This window comes from Megascapheus bottae, chromosome 1, assembly GCF_031878675.1.
Source record: "Megascapheus bottae isolate mThoBot1 chromosome 1, mThoBot2.hap1, whole genome shotgun sequence".
In the NCBI taxonomy this organism is placed as follows: domain Eukaryota; kingdom Metazoa; phylum Chordata; class Mammalia; order Rodentia; family Geomyidae; genus Megascapheus; species Megascapheus bottae.
The window spans coordinates 30,278,886-30,306,787 of NC_143509.1; the positions used below are offsets into that span (position 1 = coordinate 30,278,886).

Here is a 27,902-nt window from a genome sequence, read left to right on the forward strand (position 1 = left end):
TCCCTCCCCGGTGGCCGTGGCCCCTCCCGACAAAGGAAGTGAGAACCGAGGTGGCTGTAAGAGGAACTCAGGCAGGAGCAGGAGAAGGACCATGTCCCCAAGAGCCCCTTAGGTGGGCTTAGACCCCTGCCACAACCCATCCAGGTGCCCCCCAGGAGCTGGGCCACCAGCCGTCACCATGGTAAGTCCTTAGAAGGGACAGTGGGGGGACAGGAGAAGCACCAGGTAGTGGTGCCCTAAGATTACCACCAGAAAGTGGGTGGAGTGACTCTTTATGGGAGGAGTCCCTCAAGACAGCTCAGGTATCCACTTTGGGTCCCTTTCCAGGGACCAGGCCCCATGTGAGGGTTCCAGATTGGCTCTGGGTTCAAAATGAGGCAGTTACTGGCAGAAGTGGGGAATGGGGAGGGGAGTCTCTGGGGGGTTCATACAGCTCCCTTTGCTGGCCCTTACAAAAGCCAGTGTCCTGCCAAACTGGGGACCCCACTTCTCCCTGTGTGGTCACTTTCTCTCTTGGGGCCTCTGACCACACAACACAGAGGTGACCCAGTCAGCAACATCTGATTATGGGGGTACGAGGGGGTGTTTGGGTTGGAACCTTCAGACAGGCGGGGGTTTGGGTTATTCTGAGAGTCTGTAAGCAGGACAGGACAACTGTGACTCAGACAGTGGAGGCAGAGTGACAGTGTGGCTGTACAGGTGAGGGGACAGACCTGGCTGTGCAGCTCAGTGGTCCAGCTCTTGTTTGACCGTGGGAAGCCAGGATTCTAACCTAGGAAGGGGAAAGGAAAACGGGGACAGTGACAGGGACTGTGTTCATAGTGTCACCCAAACCTGGTGGTGGTGGCGACATTTAAACCAGAGATAATGGCTTGCTGTATATTGAGGCTGGGGGTCCGCTGGTGATGGTGACAAGATGGAGGAATTCGCACCATCCAGGGTCTAGACTCAACTACATCATGAGACACACCCTCCTCAGACCACTTCAGCTTTCATTCTTTGTCACTGGGGATAAGGGCGTGTTCCTAGGACAGCCACCAGCTGTAGGGAGGTGGCACAGGAAACAGAGGCTGCAAAGATGGTTCAGAAAGCCAGGGAGGAATCAAGTGTCCCAGGCTAAAGATGCTCTGGACGAGTCACAGCCTTAGTGTGAAATTGCAATGGAAATTGGCAAGAGGCAGCCAAGCAAAGAGACCAGATGGATAGAGATCAGATGAACAGAGATGAAAGCACAGGACAAATTTGCTACCTGAAAGGAAAGGAGCCCCACCCACTAAAAGCCACAAAAAAAAGAAAAGAAAAAAATGCTTAGTCAACAAGATTGCTTGGTAGATGGGTGCCCCAGAGGGAAGAAAATGCATCAGACAGTATCGAGTCTGTTATGGTAGAGCATGCCCGTAATTTCAGCACTGGAGAGGCTGAGGCAGAAAGATCAGGAGTTCCAGGTTAGTCTGGGCTACAAAGCAAGAAATAAAGACACTGCAACACACACCTGTGGTCTCAGCCACTTGGGAGACAGAAATTGGGAGGATTTCAGGCCAGACCAAGCCAAAAAAAAATGTAGATATTACCATATCAGTCCATAAAGCAGGTGAGATAACACTTATCTGTGACTACACAGGAAGCTCTAGGTAGAAGGGTCATTGTCGGAGGCCAGCCTGGGGCAAACACCCCACCACCACCACCACACACACACACTACCTATAGCTAGGCTTTGGAGGCTCACATCTAGAATCCTAGCTACTCAAGAAGCTGAGATGAGGCTGGGAATGTGGCTTAGTGGTAGAGTGCTTGCCAAATGAAGTGGCGCTGTGACTCAAGTGGTAGAGTGCTACTCTTGAGCAAAAGAAGCTTAGGGACAGTATCCAGGCCCTGAGTTCAAGCCCTAGGACTGGGGTGGGATGGGAAGGGGGGAAACTGAAATCTAAAGATCAACATTCAAAGCCAGCTCCTGGAGGAAACTCCTTAAAACTCTTATCTCTAATTAACCACCAAAAGGCCAGAAGTGGAGCTGTGGCTCAAGTGGTAAAGCACCAGCATTAAGTGAAATGGCTCAAGGACAGCACCCAGACCCTGAGAGACGCGGAATCAAAAAAAAAAAAAAAATACTTTGAAACAGTGACCCTAAGGTCCTTTAGAGAAGCAAGGATATAGGGTCAGTGCCCACCGTTGACCCGGCTTGAGCTTTGGGCTTTGAGATGGAATGGGTGCTTATTCTTGGTGGATGAATGGCTTCAGGTGCTGTGCTGGGTTGATGTTGGCTGTTGGCTGTGGTGGGGGTGACGCTGCTGTGTGTTTCAGGTTGTTGTTCATAGTGATTTAGGGGTAGAGTGATTGTGAGTCTTGGATGAGGGCTGGTGTGGAAAGTGGGTCGTTAATGGTGGGTTGCTTTGGGGCAGGACATCTTTGGAACTCTATAAGGGAGGTGAGTGGATGGTTGCATTCACCGGCTGTTTAGTTATTTGTTGTTGCCTGACAATTCATGGGTGGATTTTGAGTGGGACCCAGGGTGGAGGTTGTCTTTGGGGTGTGGTCGTGGTATGTGTGTGTGGCTGGAGATGGGCTGGTAGTGTTATCTGGTGGTCAGTGGTGGAAGTTTTCTTGGTTCAGTTCTTCTTCGTTGGTCTCCCTGTGTAGAAGGCCTCTGACTGTCCATCTTTCCGCTTCAGGAAAGGTGTGCCTCACCTGGCTGGCTGTTCTTATTGATGGTAGTTATGAAGAGATGATGGTCGTGGTGACGGTGGTGGTGATTGTAGGCAAGGTCTTTGAGCTTCTGGGAGTGGGGAGGGGGCCGTCAACTGGTTGACAAGAATGGTTGTTTTTAAGGTTGGGATGCAAATCAAGGGAGACCAGGGGCCAGGGGAGTGGGCAGAAAACGCAGGATTTCAGAGGGAGAGTCATTAAGACCAGAAAGAGGAGGATCGCTAGCATTGAGCAAAAGATAGGCCCCGGGGCCTGGAGACCCTCCAAGAGTCAGGACCCCCCCAGGCTGCCCCCCTGCAAGAGGTATTTAAGGAGGGGAGTGCAACTCAGAAAGGTTAAGGCCCCGTTGGTTGGATAAGGCATCGAGATCCGCCAACCCACAGCCGAGACTCCTGGAGGCAGAGTGGAGGATGGAGGCCCAGGAACTTTTGGAGGCCCATGTGTTGTTTGCCTGATGTGGGGGGGAGGGGGCGCACTGGGGGTAGGCGTGCGGGAAGGGGGGGTGGCTGCAGAACCCCACTGAGCTGCAGCACATGAGTAAGACCCAGGCTTCCCAGAACCCTGGGGGGCCCAGGGTGAGGCCAGGGGAGCAGAGCTGGTTCCACAGTGGTGGCCCCTGCAAACCTCCTCTGATGTGCACAGTTCTAGGCCCCCAGGAAGGAAGTGGCTGTTGTGTTGCTGTGTTCTCTCAGCCCAGGAGCCTGGAGCCTGGAACCTCAAGGGCAAATTACAAAAGTTCTGTCCCTTCCAGTCCAACCCTTCCTGTCCACCCTTCCCCCGTGACCTCAGGCCAGGAAATGGGAATCAGGAACTCAACAATGGCAACTCTTAGCCCAGCCACTGGTGGTTCACGCCTGTTATCCCAGCTCCTCAGGAGGCTGAGATCCGAAGATAATGTGAAGCCAGCCCAGGCAGGAAAAGTCCATAGACTCAGCTCCGATGAACTACCAAAAAGCCAGAAGTGCAGCCTTGAACACAAAAGCCAAGTGAGAATGCAAAGCCCTGAGGACACACACACACACACACACACACACACACACACACACACACACACACACAGAATAGGGACAAGACCCCATATGCCTGTTGGCACTGTCAGAGACCAAGAAGTGTGTTCACTTCACACCATCTGACCACAGCCGGTCCTTACCTTCTTGGGCAACTGGGAAAGCTGACCCCCGCCCCCCATGTTGTGCTTTGGACTGCCCTGAAGAAGAGGCCACTTCCACGCTCCCAGTCACCTCCAGCCCCTGACTCTTTCACAAGAGCCCAGCAAGAGTTGAGTCATAGTTGGCTTGTGGTCAACTGACACCACAGCCCCTGCCTAGCCTTCTACCTCCACCCCTCACCCCCAGAAATAGACCTAGGAACAACAGTTTCTCCCCTGGAGATTTGGGGGAGACGCAGGAGAGAGGGATGTCTTTCCTTCATGCCCTGATTTCATTCCTTTGGTGTGACTTCTGTGAGTCATTCCTTTGATGTGTGGACTATTATTTCTCAGCCCTCTGTCAGACATGTTGGGTTTGGTTTTGGTTTGGTTTTGTGTCCAAACTGGGACTTGAACTCAGGGCCTGGGTCCTTGTCCTAGGAGGCTGCTCTACCACTGGAGCCACAGCCCCACTTCCGGCTTCATTCTGGTTCATTGGAGATGAAAAGTCTCTCACACTTTCCTGCCCAGGCTGGCTTTGAACTATGATCCACAGATCTCAGCCTCCTGAGATCTGAGCTAGGACGACAAGTGTAAGCCATGGGCGCCTGGTGCACTAAATTCTCTTGGGTCCCCTAAGACCCCTCAGCTCTGTATTCACCTCGTGACCCCTTTCATCAGTGCCACAGAAGAGATCATAATGGAGTCGCCATGACAGATGGGGAAACTGATAAACACCCCAAAGACCTTGGAAAGCCCTCTCCCCATCATGCAATCGGCCTGATATTCAGGAACCACGGGTATCGAGGGGACTCTGGAGAGCCAAGGCAGTTTGTGGGGTGCAAGAAACAGAGGCCCCTCTGCGGGGTGAGGGAAGAGGAGAGACAGGAAGAGGAACAGTTCTGAAGGCCAGAGAAGATGGAGGCCAGGCAGCCGGCCTTGGGGCCTTGGCCCCAGCAAGCGGAAGTGGCTTGGTCCACTGGCCTAGGAAGGGGAAGCGCACGACAGTGCCAAGCTTATCCCCCCTGGAGTGTTTAGAACCCAGGCCCCAACTCCAGAAATCCCACATTAGATCCAGCTACTTGCCGCCATATGCCAAATAAAGAGACAACGGTGAGAGGTCAGAGAGAGAGTTGGACAGGTGCTGGTAGCTTCACCCTATCACCCCTATAACCCAACCTGAGCCTGGAAAATCCATACAACTATTATCTCCAATGAACTACCAGAAAACTGGAAGTGGCGCGCATGGCTCAAGTGGTAGAGCACTAGCCTTGAGTTCAACAGCTCAGGGACAACACCCAGACACAGAGTTCAAGCCCTACGAACAACAAAAAAAGGGGGGAGAGGGAGGGAGGGAGGGAAGAAGGGAGGGAGGGAGGAAGGAAGGAAGGAGGGAAGGAAGGAGGGAAGGAAGGAAGGAAGGAAGGAAGGAAGGAAGGAAGGAAGGAAGGAAGGAAGGAAGGGTCAGGTGTGGCTGGTTCATGCCTATAATCCTAGCTACTCAGGAGGATGAGGCTCATGGTTCAAAGCCAGCCCAGGAAGGAAAGTCTGTGCCTCATCTCCAATGAACTTCCAGAAAACCAGAAGTAGTACTGTGAATCAAAGTAGTAAAGCACTAGCCATGAGTTAAACAGTTCAGGGAGACCTCCCAGGCCCTGAGTTCAAGCTCCACAACTGGAAAAAGAAAGAGAAGGGAAGGGTTCCGACATGGGTACAGACATGGGCTTTAAGTTAAATAGGGAGAGTGGGAGCAAAGGTGGGGTGTGCAGAGTTAAAGCAGTCCCATGTCCTGGACTTGCTCAGAGGTGGGAGTACAGGGCTCTGTCCCAGGACTGGGCAAGGGGAATGCTTATTTATCACTGGCATCCTTTTCCTGGCTTCCAAGATGGCAACAAAGTGATTGCAGAAGGGGACAGCTCCAAGAATGTAGATACAAAATGGAGGGCTGGGAACATGGCCTAGGAGCAGCGTGCTTACCTAGCATGCATGAAGCCCTGAGTTCGATTCCTCAGTACCACACAGAAAAACCCGGAAGTGGTGCTTAGCTCAAGTGGTAAAGCGCTAGCCTTGAGAACAGCCCAAAGGCAGAGCCCAGGCCCTGAGTTCAAGCCCCACAACCAACAACAATAGCAAAAAACGTATGTGGGTACTTAGCTTTAATGCTGCACCCAGGTAATTTGTGGGCCAGGTAAGGACTCAGTGCTTCTTGGCAGTTAGTAGCTCCTAAGCGCCTCTTACAAAATCTTTCTCATCTGACTTGAAACACCAACCCAGCCACCTCCTCCCCAGACTGGACAGCAGGCAGCCAGTCTTCTGTGCCTTCTCCCCACCCGATTGGCTGGATAACCCTGGCCTCCTCTAGGCCAGTTTTCTCTTCTGCAAAATGAATCTAATAATAGTATGGTGAGATGAAACAATTCACTTAAGAAGCTGAGGTCATAGGTTTACACTTGCTATCCTAGCTGCCCAAGGGGCTGAGATCTGGAGGATGGAAGGCAGCCAGGAAAGTGACAAAGGCAGTCAGAAAAGTCAGTGAGATTCATCTCTAACTAACCAGCAAAACAAAAGGCCAAGCTGGAGATGTGGTTCAAGTGGTAGAGCACTAGCTGAGCAAGTGTCAGGCCCTGAATTCAAATCCCACTGCCACCAAAAAAAAAAAGAAAAGAGGAAAAAAAAAAAAGAAAAAAGATAGCCTTTTCTTCATGGCACTCACCACATGCCCTGGCCTTATCTTGAAAACAGGAAATCCACCTGACCTCCCACCCCAGCTCTGTCCTTCCTCTTCTGGGGGAGAGTGGCAGCCCACAGCATCCTCACCCCCCTGCCCACCCCTTCTCCATCTCTTCCCTCCCACCTGACTTCTGACCCCAAGAACAATATGACTACCACCCTCCTGGGTCCCACTGAGAGTCGAGGGGCTCTACTCCTCCCCACCTACAGTCCTGCATCCCATCCGGGCCTCTCACCTCCCACCCAGCCCCACTCTGATGGGTGCCACCTCCCACCACTGTATCCTGCTCCTCCCCACAAACTCCTCCCTGCTCCCTCCACCCTGGGGCGTCCATTGCCTCACCCCAGTACCCCTACTTTTGCCATGCTGGGGATGAATCACAAGGCTCCCTACATGCTAAGTAAGTACTCTGATCCAGGGATCCAGCCCCAGTGCCCATTTCTTACAACAGATACCTTATGGGACCCCAAAATCTTGACATATAACTTCACACATCGTGGATGCACTGACTCCCATAGTGTCAAAAAGAATGAATAGGCTGTAATCCTAGCTACTCCGGAGGATTGCAGTTCAAAGCCAGCCTAGAAAGGAAAGTCCATCTCTTATCTCCAGTTAATCACACACACACACACACACACACACACACACACACACACACACACACACACACACACACACACACAGGAAGTGGAGCTATGGCTCAAGCAGCTAGCCTTGAGCAAAAAAGAAAGAAAAGGCTCAGGGATAGCACCCAGGTCCTGAGTTCAAGCCGGTCAAGCCTCAGGACACACACACACACACACACACACACACACACACACACACACACACACACGCTTTTGCACAGTACAGGTTATAGTCACTAAGCTAGCCTGTCTGTGCTCAAGGCTAGTGCTTGAGCCACACTTGAGCCACAGCTCCTCTTCTGGCTTTTATTTTTTGGTGGTTAATTGGAGATAAGAGTCTCAGACTTTTCTGCCCTGACTGGCTTCCAACCACGATCCTCAGATCTCAGCCACCTAGGTAGCTAGGATGACAGGTGTGAGCCACCAGCACCTGAGTGAGAACGAGAGATCTTTGCCCAGCTATATGTCTGACAAGGTTCTAATTTCCAGGAAAAAATAAAACAAAACAAGGATCTCAAGAAACTAAATCCCTAGAGAATCAATAACCCAGTTCATTGATGGGTCAAGGAGCTAAACAGACACTTCTCAGAAGAAACAGAAATGTATTGCTTGTAAATTCCACTACAGAAGTCAGTGTGGAGAGATTCTTGAAGACAAAAACTAACCATAGAATTACCCTAGGAGCCAGTGAAGAAATGCAAGTCAGGGCACAATGACAGATAGTCGCACGTCCACGTTCAGATGTACGAACAGCAAAGGGTCCGTAAGAGCTGGCTCGGAAGCCGGGCACCAGTGGCTCATGCCTATAATCCCAGCTACTCAGGAGACTGAGATCTAAGGATTGGGATTCGAATCCAGGCTGGACAGGAAAGTCCATGAGACTCCTAGTTCCAATCAACTACTCAGAAAAAGGCAGAAATGGTAGTATGGCTCAAGTGGTAGAGCACTAGCCTTGAGCAGAAAGAGGTTCAGGGACAGTGTCTAGGCCCTGAGTTCAAGTCCTAAGATCAAGGAGAGGGGCAGGGGCGGGGGGCCTCTGGGATGGACCCAAGATTGCCTGGGACCTTTGTCTGCCATCTTGTTAGACTCACTGGTGGGTGTCCTCTCAAATGGCTCACCTCCATCCCTCCCCCCCCCACCAGGGCAGCAAGGAGCGATTCCACTGGCAGAGCCACAACGTGAAGCAGAGTGGCGTGGATGACATGGTGCTGTTATCTCAGATCACGGAGGACGCCATCGTGGCCAACCTCCGAAAACGCTTCATGGACGACTACATCTTTGTACCTGGAGTGGCAGGCAGGAGGGGCCAGAGGCTGATAGGGCATTAGAGGAGAGGGTGATGGGATGGAGGGGTTAAAGGAGGCCAACCCCCACTCAGAGGAGGGTGGGTAGTAAGGCTAGGAGCATGGCCTAGTGGTAGAGTGCTTGCCTAGCATGCAGGAAGCCCTGGGTTCGATTCCTCAGTACCACATACACAGAAAAAGCCGGAAGTGGTGCTGTGGCTCAAGTGGTAGAGTGTCGGCCTTGAGCACAAAGAGGCTCAGAGACAGTGCCCAGGCCTTGGGTTCAAGCCCCAGGACTGGCAAAAAATTAATAAAAAGAAGAGGGGTGGATGGGAGAAGGGACGTGGAAGACAGAGGACGGTGAGGTGACCCCAGGGGTAAGGCTGGGACAGCTCTGGCTGCCCTAGGGTAGCTTAGCTACAACATCCCTCCAATTCACTCCCTTTCTGGACCCAGCCTCGTTTCTTTAAGACATTAGGGGACACACCTGAGATCTTTAAACAACAGGGGTGTTGGGAGGGCCTATGAGAACAGAATGGCCCCCTGGGGTGCTTGGGGGACAAATGAGGACACTGCATGGCCCTTGACCCTTCCCCCTCAGACGTACATCGGTTCTGTGCTTATTTCCGTCAACCCCTTCAAGCAGATGCCCTATTTCACCGATCGCGAGATCGACCTCTACCAAGGCGCGGTGAGGCCTAGCCCCCAACCCTGAGACTCCCCCCAATACCCAGCTCCCAGCCTGGGGCTGAGACCTCCCCACCCCCTTTCAACCAGGCCCAGTATGAGAACCCCCCTCACATCTACGCACTCACTGACAACATGTACCGGAACATGCTCATCGATGGAGAAAACCAGTGTGTCATTATCAGGTATGGCAGCAACATTGGCCTTGAATTGCCAGCCCAAATGGGGTCCCTTCCTGTCCCCCGCTGTCTCCAATGCCTTGTTCTACTTTCAGAGATGTTCTACTATTTGACTCCAGCTGGATGCGTTTTGGTGGTGGCGGTGGTAGTGGTCGGGGAGGGGGGGGCGGGGCCTGAAGTCAAGGCCTGGGCTCTATCCCTGAGCTCTTTCACTCAAGGCTGGAGCTCTACCACCTTGAGCCACAACACCACCTCTGGTTTTCTGGGGGTTCATTGGAGATAAGAGTGTCACAGTCTTTCCTGCCCAAGCTGGCTTTGAACCACAATCCTCAGATCTCAGCCCCCTGAGTAGCTAGGATTGCAGGTGTGAGCCACTGGCGCCCTGCTGGATATATTTTTTTCTTCTTGCTTATTTATCTGCCTTTGGGGAGGGCACAGAAATGGAGAAACAAAGGGTAAACAAATGCAGCAGTGATATTCACTGGACACTGTTGTACATGCGTGCTTTTTGTTCCTTTCTTTTTCTTTTTTTTTTTGCCAGTCCTGGACCGTGAACTCAGGGCCTGAGCACTGTCCTTGGGCTTTCTCAAGGCTAGAGCTCTACCACTTGAGCCACAGCACCACTTCCAGCTTTTTTCTATGTATGTGGTACAAAGGAATAGAACCAGGTTTTCATGCATGCTAGGCAAGCACTCTACCACTGGGCCATATGCCCAGCCCATTGATTTTTTTTTGGGGGGGTGGTGGTCATGGGGCTTGAACTCTGGGCCTGGGTGCTGTCCCTGACCTCTTCAGCTCAAGGCTACCACCCTACCCCTGAGCCACAATACCACTTCCGGTTTTCTAGTGGTTAATTGGAGATAAGAGTCTCACAGACTTCCATGCCTGGGCTGGTTTTGAACCGAGATCCTCAGAGTAGTTAGGATGACAGGTGTGAGCCACCGCGCTGGCTCCATTGTTTATCTTCAAGGTAGTTTCTTACGTCATGCCTAGGCCAGCCTGGACTGCAATCCTCTTACTTTTGCTTTCACTGGGGATGGCCGTCATGTGACTCTACATCCAGTCATTGGTTGAGATGAAGTCTCTCAAATTTCTTTTCTGCCTGGGCCAAACTGTGGAACTGCAATCCCCCACATTTCTCCTTCCTGAGTAGCTAGGATTGCAGGCTTGAGCCGCTCTTCCCAGCCGAGCAGACACTTCCCTCATAGCTGCTTGGTACACAGTAGGTGTTCCATATATGATCATTCCTTCCTCAAACTCCCCCCCCTTCAGTGGAGAGAGCGGAGCTGGGAAGACTGTGGCTGCCAAATACATCATGGGGTACATCTCCAAGGTGTCTGGAGGAGGAGAGAAGGTCCAGGTAAGTCAAGAAGGGAGCAAGGGAGGAATTGGGCCTGGTCCTTGCAACTGGTTTGTCCCCAGCCACCCTCCTGACCCACATTCACCCTCCCCACCCCCCCAGCACGTCAAGGATATCATCCTGCAGTCAAACCCCCTGCTCGAGGCCTTCGGCAACGCCAAGACCGTGAGGAACAACAACTCCAGCCGCTTCGTGAGTTACTGACCTTCTTCTCCCTCCACCCCCTACACACGTGCATGTATGTGCACGTACACACACACACACACACACACGCACCACAGAGCCAGGATCAAATCTAGCAGAACACAACTCCTTTCAGAAATATGGTTTGTTTGGCAAACAAATGATAAAAATAAGCCATTTGTTGGCAGAATAGATCATATTTGAAACCAGCCCAGGTAGAAAGTCTGGAAGACTCTTGTCTCCAATTAATCAGCAAAATACTATCCTGGAGGTAGGGCTCAAGTGGTAAAGCATCAGCCTTGAGGGAAAACTAAGGGATGGCAACCCCAGGCCCTGAGTTCAAGCCCTAGTCTAGTACAAACAGTATGTGTTTCCAGGGCCATTCACGTCATTGTGTGTATTATTAGTCCTTTGAAATTTCATCCACATAATGTTAATGTTAATGTTCCAAAACAAATGAAAATGAAAACAATAGAAGGAAAATAGAAAATACTGACATCTATGAGATGGATTTCTACTATCATCCCCAGTTTATGGATGAGGAAACAAGAACCTCACAAGAGTACATTGTTATAATTACAATTATTATAATTATTATCATTATTATTATTTGTCTAATCACACCTCTAAACTGGACCATAAATTCAGATCTCAGGAACTATTGGTTGGGAGGACACAAATAAATAAATGAAAGAAATACATTGGATTTAAAATGATAAAAGGGTCAGGTGCTCCTATAATCCTAGCCACGCAGAAGGCTGAAATCCGAGGACTGAAGTTTGAAGCCAACCAGGGCCAAAAAAAAGTCTATGAGACTCTTATCTCCAAATCACTACCAAAACAAAACAAAAAAACAGGAAGTGGATCTCAAGTGGCACAGTGCCAGCCTTGAACAAAGAAGTTCAGGGACAAGGCTCAGGCTCCAAGTTCAAGCCTCAGGACAGGCAGCAGAATAAAAGAAAAAATAAATAAAAGGAAGGGGAGCTGACACGATGTCTCTGGGATTCAGGGCAAGTACTTTGAGATCCAGTTCAGCCGTGGTGGGGAGCCAGACGGGGGCAAGATTTCCAACTTCTTGCTGGAGAAGTCTCGCGTGGTCATGCAGAACGAGAACGAGAGGAATTTCCACATCTATTACCAGGTGTGCGATGGGGACTGTGGGATGCTGAGAGAGGGAGGGGGAAGACACCAGAAGGGCTGTTCAGGGCCAGTCTGAGACACGAGGCCCTCAACCCCCTCCAGCTGCTGGAAGGAGCCTCTCAGGAGCAGCGGCAGAACCTGGGCCTCATGTCTCCGGACTACTACTACTACCTCAACCAATCAGACACCTACAAAGTGGATGGCACCAATGACCGCAGTGACTTCAGTGAGACGCTGGTGAGAAACTGGCTGCTGCCATTCCAGCCCCCCCCACCCCCAGCCTGTCCATCACAGCTCTGGGAAGAGGACTGCTACTTATTACGTGGATGGCTCGCGCCTGTCATCCTAGCTACTCAGGTTGAGATGTGAGGATGGTGGTTCCAAGCCACCCCAGACAGAAAAATCTGGAAGACTCATCTCCAGTGAACCAGCAAAAAGCTGGAACTGGAAGTGGGGCTGGGTGGCTCAAGGGTTGAACACTAGCCATGGGGTTGGAAGCATAGTCTAGTGGTAGAGTGCTTGCCTAGGTGGCATGAAGACCCAAGTTTGATTCCTCGGTGCCACATACTCAGAAAAAGCTGCAAGTGGTGCTGTGGCTCAAGTGGTAGAGCACTAGCCTTGAGAAAGCCCAAGGACAGTGCTCACGCCCTGAGTTCAAGCCCCATGACTGGTAAAAACAAAACAAAAAGCAGTGCTAGCCTTAAGCTCAGTGTTGAGATGCAGGTGCTTCACGCCTGTAATCCTGGATACTCAGGAGGCTGAGTTCTGAGGATCAAGGTTCAAAGCCAGCATAGGCAGGTAAAGTCTTGAGATTCTTATCTCCAATGAATAAGCAAAATGCCAGAAATGGTGCTATGGCTCAAAGTGATAGAGCACTAACCTTGAACACAAAAGTTCAGGGACAGGGGCCGGGAGTTTGGCCTAGTGGTTAAAGTGCTTGCCTAGCATGCATGAAGACCCGGGTTCGATTCCTCAGTACCACATACATAGAAAAAAAGCCGGAAGTGGTGCTGAGGCTCAAGTGGTAGAGCTCTAGCCTTGAGAAAGTCCAAGGACAGTGCTCAGGCCCTGAGCTCAAGCCCAGGACTGGCAAAAAAAAAAAAAAAAAAAGTTCAGGGACAGAATCCAGGGCCATAAGTTCAGGCCCCAAGACCAGATTTAAATTTTTTTTTAAATGCAAGAGCACACGTCTTCTGAGTTCAAGCCCCAGTATTTGCAGTGAGAGAGAGACAAACAAAGAAGGAAGTGGGGATGGGGGATAAGAGAAGAAGGGAGGAAGGAAGGAAGGAGTGAGGGAAGAAACCAAGGTTAAGGTGTAGGGGCTGGGCTCGGTGGCTCACGCCTAGAATCCTAGCCACTCAGGAGACTGAGATCTGAAGATCGCAGTTCAAAGCCAGCCCGGGCACTAAACACTATGAGACTTATCCCCAATTCATCACTAGAAAACCAGAAGTGGGGCTGTGGCTCAGGGGTAGGGCGGTAGCTGCAGAGCTGCAGAGCTCAGGCCCAGAGTTCAAGCCCCATGACCCACAAAAGAAAGAGAGAGAGAGAGAGAGAGGGAGAGAGAGGGAGAGAGGGGGGGAGGGAGGAGGGAGGGAGGGAGGAAGGGAAAGAAAGAGAGAGAGAGAGAGAAAGAAAGAAAGGAGGGAGGGAGAGAGGGGGAGGAAGGGAGGAAGGGTATAGGGACTCACCTATCATCACACAATCACACAGCAAGTGGCTGAATAGCCAGGTCAGGCATCCATGCTGTGGATCCTGGCGCCTGTCACTGGAGTCAGGCTGGAGACTCAGCTTGTGACACGGCTGTGGCCCCGTTGCGTCCACAGAGCGCCATGCAGGTTATCGGCATCCCGCCCAGCATCCAGCAGCTCGTCCTGCAGCTCGTGGCTGGGATCCTGCACCTGGGAAACGTCAGCTTCTGTGAAGAAGGGAACTACGCGCGGGTGGAGAGTGTGGACCGTGAGTGTGGATGCGGGGAGGGCGGCAGGAGGCCTCGTGAACGCCATCACCTTCCGCACTGACGTCAGGGATGCTGGGAAAGCTGGGAAGACAGACAGGAGCCCAGGGCTCACACCTGTCATTCTAGCTACTCAGGAGGCAGAGATCTAAGGATCCTAGTTCAAAGCCAACGCTGGCAGGAAAGTCTACGAGACTTTTTTTTTTTTTTTTTTTGCCAGTCCTGGGTCTTGAACTCAGGGCCTGAGCACTGTCCCAAGGCTTTTTCCTCAAGGCTAACACTCTGCCACTTGAGCCGCAGCACCACTTCTGGCTTTTTCTATGTATGTGGTACCGAGGAATCGAACCCGGCTCTTCGTGCATGCTTAGGCAAGCACTCTGCCACTAGGCCAAACTCCCAGACTCTTGGATTAATTGGAGACTGTTATCTCCACTTCATCCCCCAAAAGCCAGAAGTGGAGCTGTGGCTCAAGTAGTAGAACACGAGTCTTGAGTGAGAACACTCAGTGCCTAGTCCCTGAGTTCAAGCCCCTAAACTGGCACAAAAAGAAAGTAAAGGCTGGGCACTGGTGGCTCACGCCTGTAATCCTAGCTACTCAAGAGGCTGAGATCTGAGGACTGTGGTTCAAAACCAGCCTGGGCAAGAAAGACTCATCTCTAACCATCAGAAAACTGAAAGTGGCACTGTGGCTCAAGTGGTAGAGCACTAACCTTGAGCTGAAGAGCTCAGGGACAGCACCCAGGCCCAGAGTTCAGGCCCCATGACTGATAAAAAAAAAAAAAAGGAAGGGAGGAAGGGCCATGTATGTTCTCCAGAGCCTGACCAGCTGCTTCTTATGCCTGGCCTGGCAGTCCTGGCGTTTCCTGCTTACCTGCTGGGCATCGACAGCGAGCGGCTGCAGGAGAAGCTGACCAGCCGCAAGATGGACAGCCGCTGGGGTGGGCGGAGCGAGTCCATCGATGTCACCCTCAACGTGGAACAGGCGGCCTATACCCGCGACGCCCTGGCCAAAGGGCTGTACGCACGCCTCTTCGACTTTCTGGTGGAGGTGAGCGTGCAGGCCTCGCCCCACAGAGAGGGCTGGGTGCCTCACCCAGAGCCAGGCAGAGGGTTGCCAAGGAGACCAAGTGTCACATGGGATGGGAGTAGAAAGGAAGGTACCATGTTAAGGGCAGGGATAATGACGGCCCAGTGAGGTGGCTCACTCCTGCAAATACAGCTGTGCAGGAGGCTGAGATCTGAGGATTGGGCTTGGAAGCTAGCCCAGGCCCCCCCCCAAAAAAAAGCCTGTGAGATTTTTATCTTCAATTAAACACCAAAAGAACTAGACCTGTGTGGAGCTGGGAGTTTGGCCTAGTGGTAGAGAGAGCTTGCATAGCATGCACAAAGAGCCAAGTTAGATTCCTTGGTACCACATACATAGAAAAGCCAGAAGTAGTGCTGTGGCTCAAGTGGTAGAGTACCAGCCCTGAACACACACACAAGCTCAGGGAAAGCACCGGGCCCTCAGTTCAAACGCTGGTCTGCACACACACACACACACACACACACACACACACACACACACACGCAGTTTGAAAGACCCCATCTCAGTAGAAAAGCTGGGTGTTATGCTATTTACCTGTCATCTCAGCTAGAAGAGGAAGTATAATATAGAAGGATAAAGGTCCAGGCCAGCCCCAGACAAAAAGCAAGAGCCTATATCAAAATCAAAGCCAATAGAGCTGTGGGTGTAATTTAAGTGGTAAAGAATGCAGCTGCTGAGCAAGTACAAGGTTCTGAGTTCAAATCCCAGTACTGAGAAAAAGAAATAATACCAATTGTAGCAAAACATTATGTAACAGTATTGCAGACCTTGACCTCGGTGTTCTAGTCATCTTCAGAAAGAGCCTTCTAAGCTGGGCATGGTGGATCACTCCTGTAATCCCAGCTACTCAGGAGGCTGAGATCTGAGGTCACAGTTCAAAGCCAGTCTGTGAGACTCTTATATCCAATTAACCACCAGAAAATTGGAAGTTACGCTGTGGCTCGAGGAGTAGGGTGGTAGCCTTGAGCTGAAGAGCACAGGAACAGCACCTAAGCCCAGTTTTCAGGTCCCACAACTGACAAAAAAAAGAAAGAAAAAATAAGGAAGAAAGAAAGAGCCTTCTATAGATGGGGGTGAACTCAGTGCTGAGCGTTTACCCAGCATGCTCTCTGGGTTCCAGCCTCAGCACCACACCAATAATAATAATAATAATGAGGAGGAGGTCCTAGTGGCTCATTCCTCTAATCCCAGATCTGGAAGACCATGGTTCAAAGCCTAAGCAGCAAAGTTCACAAGATTCCATCTCCACTTAAGCAGCAAAAAAGTTGGACTGGAGGTATGGCTCAAGTGGTAGCATATCAGCTGTGAGTAAGCAAGCCAAGCCAGATAATGAGGCCTTGAGTTCAGACCTTGATACCAGGCAGAGAAAGAGCGAGAAAGACTCTGAGAGTAGCTTGCAGGCAGCGTGGTTTATCCAAGATGCTCACTGACCAGTCCCCACCTGTACACAGGCCATCAACCGCGCCATGCAGAAACCCCAGGAAGAGTACAGCATCGGCGTGCTGGATATATATGGCTTTGAGATCTTCCAGGTGTGGCCCTGAGCTTCCAGCCTCCCCCCTTCCCAGCCCTCATCCTGCTCCCCTCTGTGTCCAGTGACCCGAACAGGCTCCAGCATCACCCCACTGACAAGAGACTCCTTTCTTCCCTCGGCAGAAAAACGGCTTTGAGCAGTTCTGCATCAACTTCGTCAATGAAAAGCTGCAGCAAATCTTTATTGAGCTCACCCTAAAGGCGGAGCAGGTGGGCAGGGCAACCAGGGATGGAGTTTGGCAGGGGGTGGGGTGGAGAAGGGATGGGAGGAGTGGGGGGTTGTCACTGAGCCACTGGGGAATTCACGGCACCCTTTCCCACCTCTCTGCTTGTGTCAGTCAGCTTCAGATTGTTATAATGAAATGCCTGAGATAAAAAGAAAAGGGGTTTGCTTTGGGGGGGGTGGCTCATGGTTTTGAAGTTCAAGTCCAAGACTCAGAACTCTAGGCCTCTAATGGGGGGGCTCTGGATGGGGCTGGTGGGGAGTAACTTATGAGCAAGACCACAGAGAAGGGGGGGGACAGGCAGGCAAAGGAAGAGACAAAGAGGACAAAAAGAGACACAGAAAGAGAATCCTTACACGGTGCTGTTGGAAGGGGGCAGACTCCCCAGTAGGTGGAGCCTACTGAGGACTTTAGGTTATTGGGGGTGTGCCACTTACAGGGAGAGCAGGCAGTGGCTCAAGTCTGTAATCCCAGCTACTTGCTAGGCAGAGATCCAGAGATCGTGGTTCAAGGCCAACCCAGATAAAAATTCAGGAGATTCCATCCCAACCAATGTCTGGGCATAGCAGGATGGCAGCTCAGGACAGCCTGGGCACACAGAGAGACTCAACATCACAAATAACCTACAAAGGCCTGGAGGCATGGCTCTTGAGTGGTGGGGTGCCTGCCTAGCAGGTGCTAGGCCCCTGGATTCAAACCCCTAGCATCCCCCAAAACTAATTTTGTGCCCTCTTTTCCGTGCCACCCAGGAAGAGTACGTCCAGGAGGGTATCCGCTGGACTCCCATCGAGTACTTCAACAACAAAGTTGTCTGTGACCTGATTGAAAATAAGCTGGTGAGAGCTGGGACAGACCTCAGGGAGTCTCCATGCTTCCCAGAACTGGGGCCTGGGAGGCCTAGGAGAGGCTATGGTACCCCAAGACCTGCCACTCTAGCCTTATGCCCTCCCCCAGCACACCTGCTCACCTTTCTCCTTTATGCACTCAACAAACCCTGCCCTGCTCAGCATTAAGGCAGCCATATTAGATCTCCCACCAAATGACTTTATCTAGAGAAGAGAAAGAGCTGGGAAATCTTAATGGAGTCCTCTCCCCTGTCCTCCACCCCAGCCAGAGTGTGTCCACAGGAGCCCCCCCCACACCCAGACACACACCATCAGGTGCAATGAAGCAGAATGGGGTGGGCCCACCAGCCTGAGCCTACCCCCCCCCACATCATTCACAGAGTCCCCCAGGTATTATGAGTGTGCTGGATGATGTGTGTGCCACCATGCATGCCACTGGTGGTGGCGCTGACCAGACACTGCTGCAGAAGCTGCAGGCGGCCGTGGGCACCCACGAACACTTCAACAGCTGGAGCTCTGGCTTCGTCATCCACCACTATGCTGGCAAAGTGCGTACCACCTCCACCAAGCTGCTCACCAGCACCCTGGGGGGAGGGGGTCTCACCCAGACAGAACAGCAGGCTGCAGAATGTCACCACCCCTCCCTGCCCATGCGGATCGGGAATCCAGATTGCTTGTCCTGCATTTCTTGAACCCAGGCACTGGTACCACATGAGAGCCTCAGCTTGGCTGAACACCTCCCCCGCTCCCCCCCCAACTCAGGCCCCAATTTGGGCAATCAGGATCCTTCCTTCTATGTGCAGACCACCTCAAACCCCAACATGAACAATCATCTTGACCCCAAGCCAGCACACAGCCCCCATCTTTCCTGGTCCCACCGTGGAAAGCAAATTCCTAAGCCCGGCTCCCCCACCCCCACCCCCGTACCAGGCCTAGGCTGCAAGCCACCAGAAATAGATTCGATCCCCCTTACAGAGCCCTGAAGCAGGTGGGATGAGACCCATCCCCTGCAACCACCCCCCACCCCTCCCAACCATCTCCCCCCCACCCCAGGTCTCCTACAATGTCAGCGGCTTCTGTGAGAGGAACCGAGATGTTCTCTTCACTGACCTCATCGAACTGATGCAGTCCAGTGAGCAGTGAGTTTCCAGGGGCTGGGAGAGGGGTGCCTCAAGCAGAGCACTCTCCCATAGGAATGGAAGGAGGACTGGGGGCCACTCCACCTTCCCCAGAGCTGCCCCTCCCATCACACCAGGGGCTTTGGGGGAGCCAGCATGTAGCAGAGGCAAGGTTCTACAATTGGAACTCAACCTCTCACTTGCTCAGCAGGCATTCTTACTTATGTAACTGTAACCCCTCTGTTCATCACCCATACAATCAAATAATTTTTTAAAGGAGGGGCGTGGCTCACGTGCATGGGCGTGGCTTGCATGCTAGAGGCATGGCCCCATGTGGCAAGAGCTGACTCAGGTCTTAAGAAATGCGCCTCAAGCAACCAGACACCTGCCTCATAAGCCAGAGGCTCTGAGTTCAAGTCCCAGTACCCCCAAGCAAAAAAAAAAAAAAAAAACACAAGCCAGGCACCAGTAGCTCATGCCTGTAATCCTAGCTCCTCAGGAGGCTGAGATCCGAAGATTGTGGTTCACAGTGAGCCTGCGCAGGAAGTCTGAGAGACTTTTAATGCCAGTTAATCAGTAAAAAAGTTGGAAGTGTTTGGCTCAAATCTGTATAGCACCAGCTGAGCAAGAAAGCTGAGTAAATGGGAAGTACTGAGTTCAAGCCCCAATATTGTGTGAGTGTGAGTGTGAGTGTGTATGTGTGTGTGTGTACATGTGAGTGCAATCCCCAGCTGATGGACACTTATAGAGATATTTCTCATCTTTGACTATCATCAGCAGAGATTCAACCACAAAAATCTTCACACATATGTTTTTGAAGCAGAAGGTCAACACCAACCTCACCTATCACCCATATCATTCAAAGAGAATCATGTGGCATCCTGGCACAGCGGCAACCCCCCTCTGCTGGGGAGCGGGGAATGTCCCGGGGTCTAGCTGCATCTCCAACATGTCTTCTCTCCTGCCCAGGGCCTTCCTTCGAATGCTCTTTCCTGAGAAGCTGGATATGGACAAGAAGGGCCGCCCCAGCACTGCTGGCTCCAAGATCAAGGTAGGCCTTAGGAGGAGGAGGGGCTTGGAGGTGGCTGTGGTCCCCTCTGTCCCAACTGCCGGCAGTCTCTCTCTCCATTATCTATCCCTGGCTGTTTGCCTATCATTTCTTATCTTTTTCACTTTTTTTTTTTTGCCAGTCCTGGGGCTTGAACTCAAGGCCTGGGTGTTATCTCTGAGCTTCTTTTGCTCAAGGCTAGCACTCTACCACTAGAGCCACAACGCTACTTCCAGCTTTTTCTGTGCATGTAGTACTGAAGAGCGGACTCTAGGCAAGCACTCTACCTCTAAGTCACCTTCCCAGCCCTCTTTCTTCATTCTTTTAGTCTCTTTATTGTTGTCTTTCCTTCCTTCCTTCCTTCCTTTTTCTCTCACCCTCCTTTCCTCCATCTTTCTTTCCTGGTTTTCTTTGTGCTGCTCAAGGTTGAGCCAAAAGCCTCCTATTTGCTAAGCATGAATCCCCCCAGTGAGTTTCAACCCATTCTCTCCTTGTAAAAAATATATAAGATTGGCCATTTCTGGGTCAGGAGTGTGGCCCAGTGGTAGAGTGCTTGCCTACCATGCACAATGCCCTGGGATTGATTCCTTGGTAGCATATACACAGAAAAAGCTGGAAGTGGTGCTGCAGCTCAAGGGTAGGGCACTAGCCTTGAGAAAACTCACAGACAGTCAGTGCCCAGGCCCTGAGCACAAGCCCCAGAACTAGAAAAAAAAAAAAAAAGTTTGTTCATGTCTTACCAAACTGCAACAACTTTGTCCCTGTGAAACACCAACTCCCTTCCTTAAACCCGCCCCTCCTCCATTCTACTTCCTATCTGCGGACTCTGTGACCCCACTCCAAGGCTCTTCCATGAGTATCACATAGTGTTTGTTTGTGTGTGGCTGATTTTACTGGGCATCATGTCTTCCACGTTCACTCATGTCTCAGCATGTCAGAATTCCCTTTCTTTCTATAACTGAGGAATATTCCATATAGATGAACCTCCTGATGCTTTGCTTATGTGGTTGAATCTCCTCATGTTTCATCCACTGGCCACTTGGCTTACTTCCATGTTGTATCTGTAATTCAAAGGCTGCCATGCACATGGAAGGCCCATTCTTATCATATGCCCAAGCAGTGAACCTTGGCATAACATGGGCACTGACATACAGGAATGGCTCAAGCCAGCTAGCAGTTGAGGACCCAAGGCTCAGAGAAGGCAAGCCATTAGCCAGAGCCACACAGCCAAACTGAGTCTGCCCCGCAAATGCCATTAATCCTCTCACCTGGAGTGGCTGAGTTCCTTCCTGGTCCCTCCCAAAGGACGACAGGGACCTGCCTATATGTTCCCTGCCCCCCATCTTTCTTTGTCTCAGAAACAAGCCAATGACCTGGTGACCACCCTGAAGAGATGCACACCCCACTACATCCGTTGCATCAAACCCAACGAGACCAAGAAACCCCGAGACTGGGAGGAGAGCAGGTGACCCCCGCTGGCCAGGTCTGGCCACTAGTTGGACCCACCCATGTCACCTGACCCACACACTCAGCCCTTGAGACCAGCTAAGAAACCCCTTAGGGTTCAAGGTTTCCATCAGAACTCAGCAAGACATCCCCGAGCCCCGAGGTAACCCCCGAGTGAGCGTGAGATGATCCAAAAGGACTGCACACATACCCCACAATTCCCCAGACCCCCAACTCCAGAACTGACCACCGGCGTGAGCCCAGGCCCCTCTCCAACCTTCAAAGCCAGGCCTCAAAGCTCCTCAGATCTCTGAACTGGCACCAGCACAAATCTAGATGCTCCTCGCCCCGCCCCAGGCCCCTGAGGCGCACTTTTCAGCCCTTGGGGACTCAGGACGCCTACCCAACAGGGTCAAGCACCAGGTGGAGTACCTAGGCCTGAGGGAGAACATTCGAGTGCGCAGGGCCGGCTTCGCCTACCGCCGCCAGTTCTCCAAGTTCCTGCAAAGGTGAGGCGCTCCGCCCCTCTCCGTGCCACGCCCCCTACATACCACACCCCGACACACCGCCCCTCTCTGCCAGGCCCCCACGCCCCCACGCCCCTTTCTTGCCACGCCCCCACATGCCACATCCGACACACTGCCCCTTCCACACACCCCGCCCCTCTCTGCCACGCCCCCGTGATACCACGCCCCCTTCTTGCCAGGCCCCACATGCGACATCCCAGACACACCTCCCCTTCCATACGCCCCGCCCCTCTCTGTACCATGCCCCCACGATGCCACGCCCCTTTCTTGCCACGCCCCATGACTCCACACCTCTTTTTTGCCTCGCCCCATATGCCACATCCCAGACACACCGCCCCTTCCACACGCCCTGTCCCTCTCAGAGCCACGCCCCCACCATACCACGCCCCCACGCACTGCCCCTTCCATATACCCCGCCCCACCCCCAGCACACAGCCCCTTCCCTATGCCCCACCCCTCTCTGTGCCACGCCCCCATGATACCATGCCCCTTCCATATGCCTCATCCCTCCTGACACTACACCCCTGTCCACTTTTCGGTGCCACGCCCTCATTAACACCATGCCCCAGTCTGAAGCACCGCCCCTGAGTGCCCTGGCCCCATGCCACACCCCTTCCGGATGACCCATCTCCTCCTCAGAATAGCCAGCAGGCCCATCTGCCCCCATCCCCACCCGTCTCCAGGTACGCCATTCTGACCCCTGAGACGTGGCCAGTGTGGCGTGGGGACGAGCGGCAGGGCGTCCAGCACCTGCTTCGGGCAGTCAACATGGACACCGACCAGTACCAGATGGGCAGCACCAAGGTCTTCGTGAAGAACCCAGAGTCGGTAAGTGTGCACCAACAAGGGAATGAGCTACAAAGAGGAGAGGGGCTGAGAAAGACACTGAAAAATACCTTGACCTACTTGCAGACAAGGAGGAGAGAGCCAGATGCTAGTTATTTGAGAGACTGGGATTCTTCTCAGGCATCCTAGGCAGAAAAATCCACTAGACTCCACTTCCAAAATAGCCAGCAAAAAGCTGAGCTACAAGTATGGCTCACGTTTAGAGTACCAGACAAGCAAGCAAGCCAAGCAAGAGTTCAAGTCCCAGTATTTGCCAATGGACCCTCTGCATGGAGCAGAAATCACATTTCAGGTGCCTGTCCAAAGGGTACAGGGAGTGGTCCCCAGTTAAATGGTCTACCCACTCCCATCTGGCAGGTCTCCATTTATTATTAATTAATTAATTAATTAAGGTCAATCCTGAGGCTTGAACTCAGGGCCTGGACACTGTCCCTGAGCTTCTTTTTGCTCAAGGCTAACACTTGAGCCACTTCTGGCTTTTTCTGTGTATGTGGTACTGAGGAGTCGAACCTAGGTGTTCATACATAATTAAATTAAGCTGAGGGTTTGTATGTCATAGATACATATTAATCTATGTAATATAACATGTCTATAGAGTATATAGCCCATCATATATTTTTATGTCTATGCAGTTATGGCTCAAGACTAGTACCCTACCACTTTGAGCTCCTGAGTAGATAGGAGGTATGAGCCACTATGCCTGACCACAGGTTCTGACTATGTAAGAAGTGGGGCGCCAGGAAAAGCAGACATTCTAGCCCTTGGGGAGACACCAGGACTTCCTTGTCTTCCTCCACCCCCCCCACCCCCCAACTTCAGCTTTTCCTCCTGGAAGAAATGCGAGAGCGAAAATTCGATGGCTTTGCCCGCACCATTCAGAAGGCCTGGCGGCGCCACATAGCTGTGCGAAAATACGAGGAGATGAGGGAGGAAGGTGAGAGGCCTCGGGTGGTGGGAGAGTTGGCAGAGGACAGACAGACAGGAGAGCCAGCCCATGACCTTCAGGAGTGACTCTGTGCCCTCTCAGCTTCTAACATCCTGCTCCACAAGAAGGAACGCAGGCGGAACAGCATCAACCGGAACTTTGTCGGGGACTACCTGGGGCTGGAGGAGCGGCCTGAGCTGCGTCAGTTCCTGGGCAAGAGGGAGAGAGTGGACTTTGCTGACTCGGTCACCAAGTATGACCGCCGCTTCAAGGTGAGGCACAGGCCAGTGAACACAGCTGGGACTGTCTAGAGGGATCACCCCATCTGGTCTGGTCACACCTGGCCACAGGTGTCTATTGACCTACTTCCCATCCATCCATAGTGACCTGGCTCTTTTAGAATCACCTAACCAGGTGCTGGTAGCTCACGCCTGTCATCCCAGCTAGTCGGGAGGCTGAGAGCTGAGGATCATGGTTTCAAGCCAGCCCAGGCAAGAAAGTCCATGAGACTCTTATCTAATGAATCACAGAAAAAGCCAGAAGTGGCACTGTGTCCCAGGTGGCAGAGTGCTAGCCTTGAATAAAAGGAGCTCAGGGACAGTGCCTGGGCCTAGAGGTCAAGCCCCAAGAGCGGCAAAATAAAAATACAAAGTTACCTGGCCACACCACAGGCCCAATTTCCCCTTTCCTAGACGCATCCATCCATGAGCCTCATGAAGCCTAGACAAACACCTATGCCAATTGGACACACTTTTGCCTGGCCCAGATACCCTTGTCCACAGGCCCACTCACCAGTCGCAGGATGCTAAGTCCACAGGTACTAGGCCTGCTTGACCCAGGCAGCACTGACTGACCAGATGTGTGCTCTGCACAGATATACTCCTGTGGGCACAGCTTATACACGCTCACCTTGGCCTAAACAGTTGGGCACCTCTCTCACAGGTACATTCTCTTCTGACCAGACTCCACTGAGTACAGGTGGCTCTCACCTGGGGTATACACTCCTGTCTGCCAGGTACAACTCACTTAACTCACCTAGCCCAGAAACTCTCTGGAGCACTGTCCCAAGAGGCAGGTCACTCATATCCATTTGCCTGGATAGATAGGGTCACCTAGCCTGGATGCCCCGCCTGTTTTGGCCAAGTTTTTGTGGCAGGTATATCCTCTCAGCTGGAGATCCATGCCCTGGGCTCCAGCCACTAGCCTTCAGTCCCACATCTCCACAGCCCATCAGACGGGACTTGATCCTGACCCCCAAGTGTGTATATGTGATCGGAAGAGAGAAGGTAAAGAAGGGCCCTGAGAAAGGCCAGGTGCGGGAAGTCTTGAAGAAGAAACTGGACATCCAGGCCCTGAGAGGCGTCTCCCTCAGGTGAGGCCAGGCCCACTGCCTCCCAGTCTCCCTCACTTGCCTTTGATGAGTGTGTATGTATGTGTGTGTGTGTGTGTGTGCGTGCGTGTGTGTGTGTTTCTGTGGCTTGAACTCAGTCTGGGTGCTGTCCCTCGGCTGTTTCACTCCTTCACTTCTGGCTGGAGATGAGAGTCTCCTCGACCTTATTCTAGCCCAGGGCTGGCGTCAAACTTGATCCTCAGATCTCAGCCTCCTGAGTACCGGTGTCCAGCTGCCCTCCCTGCTTTCCCTGAGCCCTCCTTAGACCCCACCTGGCCCTTCTCTTTCTTGCTTCTTACCTGACCCTCCCCTGATGGATCCCACAACCTCCCCTCCTCCCTCACCTATCCTGTGCCTGTCTTTCCTCCTATCTTCTCCAGCACACGACAAGATGACTTCTTCATTCTCCAAGAGGACGCCGCCGACAGCTTCCTGGAAAGCATCTTTAAGACGGAGCTGGTCAGCCTTCTGTGCAAGCGCTTCGAAGAGCTGGTCCGGAGGCCCCTGCCCCTAACCTTCAGTGACACGTAGGCCCCCTCCTCCAGGGGCGGGCGGCCTGGGACTGAGGACCTGGGTGGACCCTGCGGGCCACTGCCCCCCCACTTCCTCCAGCCCTGCCGGGGTGCGGTGGGAACAGTGACACCCCCCCAGCTGCCACCCCCGAACTCCCTTCTCTCTCCCCCAGACTACAGTTCCGGGTGAAGAAGGAGGGCTGGGGCGGAGGCGGCACCCGCAGTGTCACCTTCTCCCGCGGTTCCGGCGACCAGGCGGTGCTCAAGGTTGGTGGCCGGACCCTCACGGTCAGCGTGGGCGATGGACTGCCCAAGAGCTCCAGTGAGTCTGCGCAGAACTAAAGGGCGGCGCCAAAGAGGCGTGGTCAGGAAGAGGCTGGCTCTATGTGGGTGGGCGGTGCCTGCACGGACCAATCAACGCTGAGGGGTGGAGCCAGGGGACGTGTTCTGATTGGGCCAGAGCCACATGGGGGCGGTTCGACCTGTGCACTACCGAAAAACACGACTCTTCCATTTTCAGAACCCACACGGAAGGGAATGGCACAGGGGAGAGCTCGAAGGCCAGCACAGGGCCCTACCCGGGCAGCCCCTGGGCCCCCCAGAGGTGAGATACCCTTCACTTCATGCCTGCCCTTGGTCTACAGGACCCCATGGTCCAAGCCAGACCTTCCATGGCATTCTAACAAGCACTGTGGCCCATTCTCTTCTCTGTCCGGACCTCATCATATGGTCCCGCCCTCCACAGAATACAGGCTAAACTTAATCTGACACCTAAAACTCTTCAAGAACCAACCCCTGCTAGCCACTGACCTCTCCTCCCCTCCTGTCATGTAAACTACACATTTTATTTTGTCAAATGTATTCTTTCCTGTCTGCCTCACAAGTTCTCACATTACTTGGGAAATTCATCCTCCAAAATGCACCCACAAAAGCCCTCTATGACGGTGATAACCCTCTAGGTCTTCCTATCTCCACAGTCCCCTCCCTCAGATTCAATCCTTACCACCCTGGCTTAAGAAGTGTGGTCTCCACCTCCCTTAGACTAGGAACTTGAAGCTAAGGACTCTTCATATACTCTCATCATTGCTTCCACCCCAGGCCTGGACCGAAATGGGGTACCCCCCTCTGCCAGAGGAGGCCCCCTTCCCCTGGAAATCACATCTGGAAGGAGCTCTCAGCGGCCTCCTATGGGCCCCCCATCTTCAGCTCTGGGGGCCAGCAGACGGCCTCGGGCACGACCACCCTCAGAACACAACACAGAATTCCTCAATGTGCCTGACCAGGGTGTAGCAGGGTAGGTAGGGTGGTAGGGCTTCAAGCCCCAGGAAGTGGCTAGGGAGAATCCTTAAAGCTGTGATAAACACCCCATCCTCACCCCTACAGCATGCAGAGGAAGCGCAGCGTGGGGCAGAGACCTGTGCCTGGTGTAGGTCGACCCAAGCCCCAGCCTCGAACCCATGGCCCAAGGTGCCGGGCACTGTACCAGTATATAGGCCAAGATGTGGATGAATTGAGCTTCAATGTGAATGAAGTCATTGAAATCCTCATGGAAGGTTTGTACTGGGCCAGGGCTGAGGGTGGAGTGTACTCAGATCCCACACACAGACAAGGAACCCCCGTTATTGCACACCTGTGACTTCCATGCAAGAGCAGAGTGGCTTGAACTCTGGGGCCTGGGCCCCATCCCTGAGCTCTTCAGCTCAAGGCTAGCACTTTGAGCCCTAGCACCACTTCTGGTTTTCTGGTGATTAATTGGAGATAAGAGTCTCATGGACTTAAGTGCCTGGGCTGGCTTTGAACCACGATCCTCAGATCTCAACCTCCTGAGTAGTGAGTATGACACCTGGCACAACCCCATACTCTTGTGCTGCATAAGTTGGCAGCCCTGAGTCTGAGGGATACAGAGCCCCCAAACAGGCCTTCTCCAGAGCACTCTCTCAGGTTTTGTTTTCCTACAGATTCCTCAGGCTGGTGGAAGGGCCGGCTGCATGGTCAGGAAGGCCTCTTCCCAGGAAACTACGTGGAGAAAATCTGAACTTCCACTCTGGAATTGTATCCTCTCCTGCCAGCAGGAGCCTCTGGCCAGAACATCCTGGTCATTTATCTAGGAGGTCACAGCGCCCCCTGCTGGACCCTGGCTTCATGCATGTCACATCTGCTGTCCGAGTCTGGGTTTCTTCACATGTCTAACGTAACTAACTGCCGAAGCTACCTCCCAACTCGCTGCCGTTTGTATGAAAAAATGAGTCCTGTGCCATCTTGTACAGGAAGTGGCCCACATGGCCTGGGTGAGGGACTCTAGCCCTCTTCTCATCACTCAGGCAGATAAACATCTGTGAGGTGAAAGTGATGGGGAGGGGATAATTACTGAGCACCCACAATAAAGGTGTTTTGTGTGCGTGCAT

General features: G+C 52.6%; 1 protein-coding gene across 1 annotated transcript; it reads left to right on the forward strand.

Annotated features, from left to right (window-relative positions):
- The first annotated feature begins 703 nt into the window (after positions 1-703).
- Positions 704-27,894, forward strand: Myo1f (myosin IF). Its single transcript, XM_090341652.1, has 28 exons — positions 704-1,445; positions 8,350-8,487; positions 9,092-9,181; positions 9,268-9,362; positions 10,629-10,716; positions 10,819-10,908; positions 11,909-12,040; positions 12,142-12,276; positions 13,866-13,998; positions 14,848-15,044; positions 16,535-16,615; positions 16,740-16,826; positions 17,590-17,676; positions 18,066-18,233; positions 18,724-18,824; positions 19,773-19,854; positions 21,210-21,316; positions 21,708-21,806; positions 22,508-22,652; positions 23,490-23,604; positions 23,698-23,867; positions 24,822-24,967; positions 25,366-25,512; positions 25,671-25,819; positions 26,018-26,101; positions 26,596-26,791; positions 26,881-27,050; positions 27,456-27,894. The coding sequence occupies exons 1-28, from the start codon at positions 1,392-1,394 to the stop codon at positions 27,530-27,532; spliced, it is 3,363 nt and encodes a 1,120-aa protein (XP_090197778.1). The 5' UTR covers positions 704-1,391; the 3' UTR covers positions 27,533-27,894.
- The last annotated feature ends 8 nt before the right edge of the window (positions 27,895-27,902 follow it).